This window comes from Rhinolophus ferrumequinum, chromosome 12 (assembly GCF_004115265.2).
Source record: "Rhinolophus ferrumequinum isolate MPI-CBG mRhiFer1 chromosome 12, mRhiFer1_v1.p, whole genome shotgun sequence".
Lineage (NCBI taxonomy): Eukaryota > Metazoa > Chordata > Mammalia > Chiroptera > Rhinolophidae > Rhinolophus > Rhinolophus ferrumequinum.
The window spans coordinates 42,401,526-42,413,130 of record NC_046295.1 but is presented as its reverse complement, the minus strand read 5'-3'; the positions used below and the strand labels follow the sequence as shown (position 1 = coordinate 42,413,130).

At 38.8% G+C, this 11,605-nt stretch overlaps 1 protein-coding gene across 1 annotated transcript; it reads left to right on the top strand.

The window, feature by feature from the left end:
• The first annotated feature begins 3,659 nt into the window (after nucleotides 1-3,659).
• LOC117032414 (dynein light chain 1, cytoplasmic-like) lies at nucleotides 3,660-3,926 on the top strand. The gene is given in 1 exon segment (XM_033123943.1): nucleotides 3,660-3,926. A coding segment is annotated over 1 exon segment (267 nt).
• The last annotated feature ends 7,679 nt before the right edge of the window (nucleotides 3,927-11,605 follow it).

The window sequence follows — 11,605 nt, the reverse complement described above, 5'->3', positions numbered from 1 at the left end:
ACATATACATATACACACACACACATATATATAACATAATGATATAATTTATATATATGATGAATATATATATTTATTATATAATATATAAATATATATTACATAGTGATACAATTTTTATATAGTGAATATATATATTTATTACATAATATATATAAATATATATATGTATAAAATGATATAATTTAGCCATGAAAAAGAATGAAATCTTGCCATTTGTAGCAACACAATGGACCTTGAAGGAATTATGCTAAGTGAAATAAGTCAGAAAAAGAAAAAGAAAGACAAATACTATATTACCTTACTTATGTGTGGACTCGAAAACAAAAAAAAAGCAAAAACACTACCTCATAGATACAGAGAACAGACTGGTGACTGGTGGTTCCTAGAGGTGGGAGTTGAGTGGGTGGAATGTGTAAAGAGGATCAAAAGGTACAAATTTCCAGTTCTAAATAAGTCACGGGGACATAATGTGAAGCATGGTGACTATAGTTAATAACACTGGGCTGCATATTTTATTTTATTTTTTATTAGTTTCAGGTGTACAAAGCAACATAATAGTTAGACATTTAAACCCCTCATAAAGTGATAACCCACCCTCAAGCTACTACCCCTCTGACATCTTATATAGCTGTTCCAATACCATCGACTATCTTCCCTATGTTGTACTCCACATCCCTGACTACATATACCTATATATTTACTTCTAGTTGACAATCAATGTTATTCTGCTTCAACTCTTCAGGTGTATAACACATTGGTCAGGCATCTACACAGTCTATGATATGATCCCCCTGATAAGTCCAGTGCCCATCTGGCACCTTACATGATCTTTACAACATTTCATCACTTGGAATATTTCCTGCCACTTCCTTCTTGCCTGCAAAGTTTCTCTTGAGAAATCAGTTGACAGTCTTATGGGGGCTCTCTTGTAGGTAACTAACTGTTTTTCTATTGCTGTTTTTAAGATTCTCTTTTTGTATTTAAACTTGGGTGTTTTAATTATGATGTGTCTTGGTGTTGGCCTCTTTGGGTTTATCTTTTTTGGGACTCTCTGCTTCCTAGGTTATATGTCCATTTCCTTCATCAGGTGAGGGAGTTTTCTGTCATTATTTCTTCAAATAGTTTTTCAATTTCTTGCTCTTGCTCTTCTCTTTCTAGTACCCCTAAGTTGCAAATATTGGTACACTTGATATTGTCCTGGAGGCCCCTTAAACTCTCCTCAATTTTTTGGATTCTTTTTTTCTTTTTGCTGTTCTGGTTGGGTGTTTTCTACTACCTTATCTTCTTCATCACTCGTTGGATCCTGTGCTTCATCTAATCTACTGTTGATTCCCTGTAATATATTCTTCGTTTCCATTATTGTATCCTTTAATTCTGACTGTTTCTTTTTTATGGTTTCTATCTCCATTTGTACAAGATCATTAAACATTCTTATAGCCAGTGTTTGGAACTCTGCATCTGAGAGATTGCTTATCTGTTTCGCTTAGTTCTTTTCCTGGAGCTTTGTTCTGTTCTTTCATTTGGGACATGTTTCTTTGTCTCCCCATCTTGGCTGCCTCCCTGTGTTTGTTTCTATGTATTAGGTAGGGCTGCTATGTCTTCCGGTCTTTGTAGAGTGATCTTATGTGGTAGGTGTGCTGTGGAGTTCAGTGGCGCAGTCTTTCTGGTCACCTGAGCCACGTGCTCCAGGTGTGTCCCTTGTGTGGGTTGTGTAGTTGAGCCTTGGTTGATAATTGCACAACAATGGGAGGGACTGACCCTTGGGCTCACTAGTTGAGAGGACTGGCCTTGACTACAGAGGAAGAGTTGTTGTGCAGGGGCTGACCCTACAGAGTAGGATCTGCCTCAGTAGGACTCTGGTGCCTGCCTAATCTGCCCCCTTGGGTGTGTCATACTTGGAGATGGCTAGGTGATGCTTCAGTTCGATTTGAAGCTGGCCACTGGGGAGGCCAGCCCCAGGACCACCTTGGAGGGGATCTGCTGCAGGTCTACTTTAGTCACAGCCCATGCCTGAACAGGGCCACCTACTGTGTTTCCCCGAAAATAAGACCTAGCTGGACAATCAGTGCTAACGCGTCTTTTGAAGCAAAAATTAATATAAGACCTGGTATTATATTATTTTATGTAAGACCGGGTCTTATATAAGACCCGGTGTTATATTATAGTAAAATAAGACCCAGTCTTATATTAATTTTTGCTACAAAAGACGCATTAAAGATGATTCTCCGGCTAGGTCTTATTTTCTGGGAAACACAGCAGCAGGAGCCAGAAAGGATTCCGCAGATGTCTGCTGCCCATGCTGTGATTGGATGCACCTTTGAGAGGCCAAGCCGCGAACCAACGCCAGCTGCTACTAGTGCCGGCTTACAGCTGCTCGGCCTGAGGTAAGGACATGCTCAAGCCAGATGCTGCTTATTTGGGTTCCACAAACCTTTGAGAGACCCTAGGCAGCCTGCACGAAAAAGCCACTGAAAGCGCCTGGGTGTGCAGGAAAGTTGGGCGGGGCCAGGTCTCAAATCACCAGGGCGGGCAAACGAACAATGGAGACTCAGAGAGGGCAGCGGCCTGTGTTTGCACCTGTGTTTGCACGCTGGGAAGGGGGAGGGCTCAACAAAGAAACAATGGCCTCCACCAGCCCCCTCCTCCATCCAGGAGAAAGCTGTCTCTCCAGCCCCCGTCTGAAGCCAGACAACTCAACTCCCCACCATTTGTCCCTGCTGCCTTTCCAGCTGCTGCCCCAGGGATGGAGCTCAGAGCAACTGATTCTGTTGGTGGGTAAGTCCACGTGCAGTCCCTTTAAGAGGAGCGCCTGTGAGTGCAGCTGTACTCAGTCTCACTCAGTCACAATCTCCACTGTTTTTCAAAACCAAAAATTATGGGGACTTCTCTCCCTGGCACTAACCCTGGGCTGGGTTGGGGCTGGTATCTCTCTCTCCTTTAGGGGATGTGGGGGGATCCCCTCAGCTGAAATAGCCCTCCTGATCTTTAATGGTCACATGTGGGTGTGGGACCAGCCTGTGCCGCGTCTCTGCCCTTCCTACCAGTCTGGAGGTGGCTTCTTCTGCACGTCCTTAGTTGAAAGGCTTCAGTTCAGCTTGATTTTAGGCGGTTCTCAATAATGGTTGTTTTGTAGATAAGTTGTCATTTTGATGTGGTTGTGAGAGAAGGTAAGCACAGTGTTTACCTACTGCGCCATCTTGGTTTTCTCCTTGAGATTTTTTTCAATAGGGAAGGTTTGTTCAAAGTTGATTAGATGATGCTTTACCTCTCCTCGTAGGTTCAGAGAGCCTCGAATACTTTTTTACTCCAGGCTCAGAGGAGGCATCTAAGTCCTTCCATCTATCCTGGATTCCACCCTTCTCTGTACTACATGTTTTAAAGTTACTAATAGAGTAGATAGCATCACAAGAAAATAAATTCTGTAGGTATGTATTCTGACTGATGTTAACTAGGCTTATTGTGGTGATCATTCCACAATATATACAAATATTGAATCATGTTGTACACCTAAAATTGATAGAATATTATATGCCAGTTATACCTCAATGTAAAAAAAGAAAACAGTTGAAGATGGTACCTCCAAATGGATCTGAGCCTCACCAGCCTCTTCCCCCAGGAGACCTTTGCAGTCAGCCAGCCCCTGCTTCACTGTAACCATGTGTCACAGAAAGGCCAGGATCAAAAATGCCAATACGTTGGAGAAGATGCAGCAGGACTCCATATAGTGTGCCACTCGGGCTTTGGAGAAATAAGACACAGAGAAGGACATTGTGGCCCATATTAAGAAGGAGTTTGACAAGAAGTACAACCCCATCTGGTACTGCATCAGGGGGTGGAATTTTGGTAGTTACACAACACATGAAAGCAAACATTTCGTCTACTTCTACCTGGGCCAAGTGGCCATTCTGTTCAGATCTGGTTAGAGGCATGGACTATGCCACACACCCAGTGACCCATCCAAAAACAAGGACTGCAGCCTATATCCAAATAGTGAATCCAAATACTAAATCCAAAGACTGAAGTCTTCAGCCTCGCCTAAGGAAACACCTTCATCTTTGAACCTTTTTTTGTATTGTTTTGTATAGGGCATTCTCTGTACTCATTTGTTGTGGTTATAAAAATTAGCAGAACAACTTACATTTGTATTATTTTCTATTCCATACCTCTCTACCCTATGTTTTTTTCCCTCTCAAAATTCCATTATTTTCCAAAAATAAATAAGTAAATCTGTTGGAGAAGTAAAACAAACAAACAAACAAACATTGACATAATGAGGGGGAGAAATGGAAGAATCAAATGAAACTACAAGAAGTGAAAAATACAATACCTGAAATTAAAAACTCACAGATGACATTTAGAGAAAATTGACATAACAGGATTTCTGGAATGAAGCAGGAGCTGAGGAAAGGGGGAGCCAGGAGGAGAGAAAGAAGAAAAAAACAGTTGAAGAAATAATGGCAATTTTTAAAAACTTTATGAATACTGTAAACCGAGAGTATTAAAAATTCAACAAACCCAAGAATGATAAACACAAAAGTCACACTAAGACCAATCATAATCAGGTTATTTGAAACCAATGATAAAGGGGAAAAAATGGCTTAAAAGTGGCCAAAGAAATATGACACATTATATCCTGAGGAACCAAGATAAAAATTAACAGAGGTGTGTTATCTGGAACTATTATGACAATAGAATGCAGTGTTTAAAGAGCTTGAAAAAAAAAAAAATCAGCCTAGATATTCATATCCCATAGGAGGAGAAATCTTTCAAAAATTAAAGATTCATACTTTGGAGGAGCGTGAATGCTGAGAAAATGTCCTACAAGTAGATCTTCACTATAATAAATGTTAAAGGAATTTCTTCAGACAAAAGAAATATACTAGAGAAACACTTGGATCTCTTTCTCACAAAGAACTGTAAAAAAAAGAAGTAATGAATATGTGAATAAACATAAAAGATTTTTTTTCTCATGTTTTTGTTCTTTAAAAGATAACTTAAAAGCAAAAATAAAAATATATAGTGGAATTTATAACATATGTAGAAATAATAGGTATGATAGTAATAACAAAAGGATAGGAGCAGGAAATGGAAATATATTCTTTTAAGGTTCTTACAAGTGACATAGTTTATATTATTTGAAGGTAGACTGTGATACGTTAATGATGCATATTGTAAACCTCAGAGCAACCATGACAAAACAAAACAAAGAGGTATAGCTAATAAGCCAAGAGAAAAGAAAGTAAAATAGTAAAAAAAAAAATACTCCATTAATCCAGAAGAAGGCAGAAAAAGAGAGAAAAGAAAAAGAACAGATAGGTTCAATAAAAAGAAAATAGCAAAATGGTAGATTTAAACCTAACCATATCAACAATTACATTAAATATAAATGCCAATCAAAACAAAAGGCAGCAATTACCAGACTGAATAAAAAAGCAGCCCTGAATAAATGCTGTTTATGAGATACACACTGTAAACACATGGATAAGGATGGTAAAAGTAAAAGGAAAACTTCCAGTTTCTAGTCCAGCATGTAAGGAGCTTGGAAGTTGTCACTCCATCCTAAGAAGAAATAAAATGCTGAACAAGCTGAAATATTAACCCTTCTTAGATCCATTGTGAGATCACAGAGCAAACTGCAGCCCCCGCCCCAAATTGGAGAGACAGAATCACAACTTACTAGATCTGAAACCTGTGAACAGAAGCCTCTGTGGGAACAAGTACCAGAGTAGGAAAACCTAAACTATAATCCACCAACTACTGGATTCTCAGTGTGGACAAATCTGTGAGTTTAAAATTCTAGGGTGGACCCCACAAGTTTGTGAGTTTTACCTCCTGGACAGGTTCTCATAGTGAAGATCAGAGAAAAATGCCCTGGGGTTTCAGGCATGGGGAAGGGAAAAGTAACCATTTTGAAACACACCAGAACATTTTATACTTCTTATCAAGGCCTGCCCTCAACAGAAACTATTTTACCAGAGCTTACATTGTGGGGGTTTGTGAGAGCCCAACTGACCTAGGAGAAGGGAAGCACCTAATTCCAGCCCCAGTCCAGCCTTCCAGCCCAGCTTAAGGCATGAGAAAAACTGAGATTCACTTGTGAAGTTCTCAGCTCCGGGGCAGAGGCACGGGCTCACTAACAGTCCAAGACACGTTCCCTCCTTTCAGCACATCACTAAAGGCCTACTTGCCAGAGTTTCTTTCACACAGTACATCATGTCTGGTTTTCAATAAAAAAATTACAACACACACACACACACACACACACACACTTTGAAGAGACAGTGTGAACTAGACTCTGATATAGCAGCGATATTAACATTTTCAGACTGGAAAAGTAAAACAACCATGATTAATACACTAAGGGATCTAATGGATAAGTAGACAGTATGCAAGAGCAGATGGGTGAAAGCAGAGAGATGGAAATTCTAAGAAAGAACCAAAAAGAAATGCTAGAGAGCAAAAACACAGTAACAGAAATGCCTTTGATAAGAAGAAAGGGCATGGCTGCTGCTGAGGTTGGTAATATCTCAATAGAAACTTCCAAAAGTGAAAAGCAAAGAGAAAAGACTGGGAAAAAGTGGAATAGAATATCCAAGAAGTGCGGGACAACTAGAAAAGATATAATGTACAAGTAATGAGAATAGCAGGAGGAAGTGAAAGAACAGGTGAAATATGTGATGCAATAATGACCAGGAAATTCCTCCGATGAATATCAGACACCAAATACAATCCAAGAAACTCCGAGAACACCAAAGATAAATGCCAAACAAACAAAACCCTGCACCTAGCATGATATAGTGAAACTGCAGAAAATGAAAGATAAAGAAAAACTCTTGAAAGAAGCCGGAGGAAAAACTGCTTACCTACAGAGAAAGACATATATGAATTACATCCAACTTCTCAGAAACCATGCAAGCAAGAAAAGAGTGCAGAGATATATTTAAAGTGTTGAGAGGGACAAAATGACCACCCTAGAATTCTGTATCCTTCAAATTATCCTTTGAAAGTGAAAGAGAAAGAAAGACTTTCTCAAAGAAACATAGTGGGAAGTTATTGACAGTAGATCTGACTTGCAAGAAATGTTAAAAGTTCTTCAGAGAGAAAGAAAATGATATAGGTCAGAAACTCAAATCTATATCAATAAAGGAAGAGCATTGGAAAAGGAGTGAGTGAGGGTAAATAAAAACTTTTATTTTTCTTATCCTTAATTGATCTAGCAGATAACCACTTATTCAAAATTATAACAGCAAAACACATTTGATTATATATACATATATATGCTTATGTATGCTTATGTGTAAGCGAAGTTGATAACAGCACTGATACAAGGGATAGGAGGGAAGAATTAGGAATATTTTGTTATATGGAACTAAATAGATGGAAAGATATTTCATGTTTATGGATAGAAGACTCAGTAGAGTGGTTTTCATTTTCCAGATGTCAGTACTTCCCAATTTGATCTATAGATTCAATGCAATCCCAGTCAAAATCACAGCAAGTTATTTTGGGGATACCGAAAAACTAATTCTGAAGTTTGTATGGAGGAGCAAAAGACCCAGTATAGCCAATACTGTATTGAAAGAGAAGAACAAAGTTGGAGGACTGAAATTACCTGACTTAAGGACTTACTAAACCTACAATAATCAAGACAAGGTGGTATTGGTAAAAGAACAGACAGGTCAATGGAACAGAATATAGAGCCAAGAAACAGACCCACACAAATGCAGCCAACAGATCTTGACAAATGAGCAAAGGCAATGCAAGGAGAAACAATAGTCTTTTGAACAAATGCTGCTGGAACAACTGGATATGCACATGCGAAAAAAAATGCTAAATACAGACCTTATACCCTTTACAAAAATTAACTGAAAATGGATCATAGACCCAAACATAAAGTGTAAAGCTATAAAACTCCTGGAAGATAACATAGGAGAAAATCTAGATGCCCTTGGGCATGGTGGTGAATTTTTAGATACAACACCAAAGGCAGAATTCATGAAAGAAATAATCGATATGCTGAACTCATTAATATTAAAAACTTCTGCTCTGAGAAAGACACGGTCAAAAGATCAGCCACATACTGGGAGAAAATATTTGCAAAAGACATAACTGATAAAGGACTGTTATCCAAAATATCCGATGAACTCTTAAAATTCAATAAGAAGATAAATAATCCACCTAACAATTGGCCAAAGACCTGAACAGACGCTTAACCAAAGAAGATATACAGATGGCAAACAAGCTTATGAAAAAATGTTCCACATTGTATGTCATTAGGGAAATGCAAATTAAAGCAATAAGATACCATTCCACACGTATTAGAATGACCAAATTCAGAACACTGAAAACACCGAATGCTAGCAAGGATGTGAAGCAGCAGGGAGTCTTATTCATTGTTGGTGGGAACACACAATGGTACAGCCACTTTGGAAGACAGTTTGACAGTTTCTTACAAACTTAGCATACTGTTACCATATGATCCAGCAATAGCACTCATTCGTATTTACTCAGAAGAACTGAAAACATGTCCACACAAAAACCTGCACACAAATGTTTATAGCAGCTTTCTTCATAACTGCCAAAACTTGAAAGCAGTCAAGATGTCCTTCTGTAGGTGAATGGATAAATAAACTGCTAGATCCAGACAATGGAATATTATTCAACTCTAAAGAGAAATAAACAGTCAAACTATGAAAAGACATAGAGGAATCTTAAATGCATGTTACTAAGTGAAAGAAGCCAATCTGAAAAGGCTACATACTGCCTGATTCCAACTATGTGACATTCTGGAAAAAACAAAACTATGGAGACAGCAAGAAAAAATTCTCTATGGGTGTCAGGGGATAGGGGATAGGGAAGGATGAAACGGCAGAGCATAGAGGATATTTATGGCAGTGAAACTCTCCTGTATGAGATTATAATGTTGGATATATGTCCTTGTATATTTGTCAATTGAATGTACAACACCAAGAATGAACCCTAAAGTTAATTATAGATTTTGACGATAATGATGTATCAAGGGAGGGTTATCAATTGTCACAAATGTCCCACTCTAGTAGGGGATGTTGATAGTGGTGAGGGCTGTGTATATTGGGGGTGGGGGAAGGCATATAGGAAATCTCTGTACCTTCTGCTCGGTTTTGCTGTGAACCTACAACTGCCCCCAAAAATACAGTCTGTTTCTTAAAAAAATAAAATGATTAGAAAACGTATCATGTAAATGATAAAGAAAAAGCTGCTTATATTAATACGTAGTTGAAAAAAGTAGACTTTAGAAATATTATGATATAAATAGGAATATTTTATAATGATAAAAAGTCAATTCATCAAGAAGACGTCATTCTCCTAAATATATATGCATCTAATAACAGAACTTCGAAATACCTGCAGCCCAAACTAACAGAATTGAAAGAAGAAATAGACAAAAATTAGTTGTTGGAGATTTATTTCAACACGCCTCTCTCAGCAACTGTTAGAACAAATAAACAGAAAATAAGTCAACAATATAGACGACTGTACAACACCATCACCAACTTAACCTAATTCACATTTATCACCTCATTCTCCTTCAATTACCACCCTAACGGTTTCTCTTCATAACCATTGCTCAGAAGAATTATCAACATTCTTTACTTTGATTCCCCCCTTTTCCTCACTTCACCTTCCTCCCGTGTGGTGTCTCACTCTACCGGTGCTTTGAGATAGCTCTCACTGAGCTCAGCAGTGATCACTGTGTCACTACACCCAGCAAATATCCTTCAGACCTTAACTTATCTTACATTTCAGAAGTAGGAACACCACGAACTACAATTTGCTTCTTGACATAAGCTCTTTACTTCTGTTAATGAAATTCTTCCTGCTTTTCTTGTTTCCTTAAGCTTCTATTTTCTTCGCAGTTTCCCCAAGCCATAAAATGTTGGAGGACTCTGGGGCTTACTCCTAGCCCCTTTTCTCTCCTTTCAACTCTCTGAGGAGAGAGTTCAATGACCACCTATGTGCCAACACTTCCTAAATTAATTTCTAGAAGCCTGACTCCAGACTCACATATTCAACTACCCTTATGACATGTCAGTAGATGAAAGACAGCTCAAAGTTAACAAGGACATAACCCTCCTTTTTTTTTTTGCCCATCTCTCTCCCACATTAAGTCTAATCCATCTTCATGTCATCAGGATTTTACCTTTAAATATGTCTTTAATGCACATCTGTCTCTATCATTACTACCTTGTTTTAAGATACCAAGATTTCTCACCTAATATGGCAATAAACTCCTAACTTGTCGGTGTTGACCTAACACCCATTCGGTGGCCTGATTAAAATCTGTTTTCTTCAAAGCAGCCAGATAAATTTTCAATACACATGTAAGATAATTCCCTTCCTCCCCCCTAACCCCCATCAACTTAAAACCCTTAAATGGCTTCTTAGGATAAAGACAAAGCCTTTTACACAGTCTACATAGCCAGGGTCCTCTGACAGCCAGCTCACCTTATTTCTTCGTGTTCCTGATGTATTAACCTTCTTTACATCCCTTATCCTGCTATAGGACCTTTGCATATGCTAGTCCCTTCTCCCTGACTGTTCTTGTCTTATTTACATCATCAAATTAACTCCTCACTTTGAGTTCAAATCTCACATTTATTTTCCCGTCCTCAGGGAAGTCTTCCCTGGCCTCTTTGGGTAGCTCCAATCCCCTTATTATGGTCTATTGTGCCATACACTTCTCTGTTGTAGCACTAAACACAAGCCCTACATTTGGTTCTGGGACTATTTCATTGATATTTGTATCTTCCACTAGACTGCAAGGAACTCGAACACTGGGCCTGTTTTGCTTACCAGTGCGTTCCCAGTATTAATCACATTTCCAGGCACATGGCAGGCAGTCAATAAATACTTGTTGACCGAATAAATACACACATTTGGATGAATGGAAGGCCTTCATAAACAGATGATAAATTCTTCTTTTCTTATTCCCTTCTCTTTCACTAGTGCTACTTTCTTTACTGAAGTGAAATAAGACTTGTGTGATACATTACGCCCAGTTTGTCAAGCCTCAGAAAGAAAACTGTACATCACGTAGGAAGGAATTCCTTTCCAAGCTCCAAATAAAACAAAAGGTCCAGGCAATGATAAAGAGGTTTGGGGAATCAAACTCGACTGTTAGGGATGCCTCAGGAGGGTTTTTCAGAGCCTCCATGACAACAAGTAAAAACACAACTATAAACTACTAAACTTTGGTGACAAGAATCTCCAAGGGCAATGGCAGTCTATGGTAAGAATCATAACTCTTCCCCCAAAGAGGTCTACAACCTAATCTCCAGAACCTGTGAATATGTTATGTTACATGCAATGGGGAATTAGGTTATAGATGAAATTAAGGTTGCTCATCACATGACCTTAAAAGAGGGAGAGTAACCTGGATTATCTGAGTGGGACCAATGTAATCACAAGTGAACTTAAAAGTGGAAGTGGAAGGCAGAAGAGTCCTCAGTGTTGGAGTGATGTGAGAAGAACTCAACTGGCCATTGCTGGCTTTGAAGGTGGGAGGGGACGAAGACAAAAGGAAAGCAGGCAGCCCCTAGAAGCTGGAAAAGGCAAGAAAGCA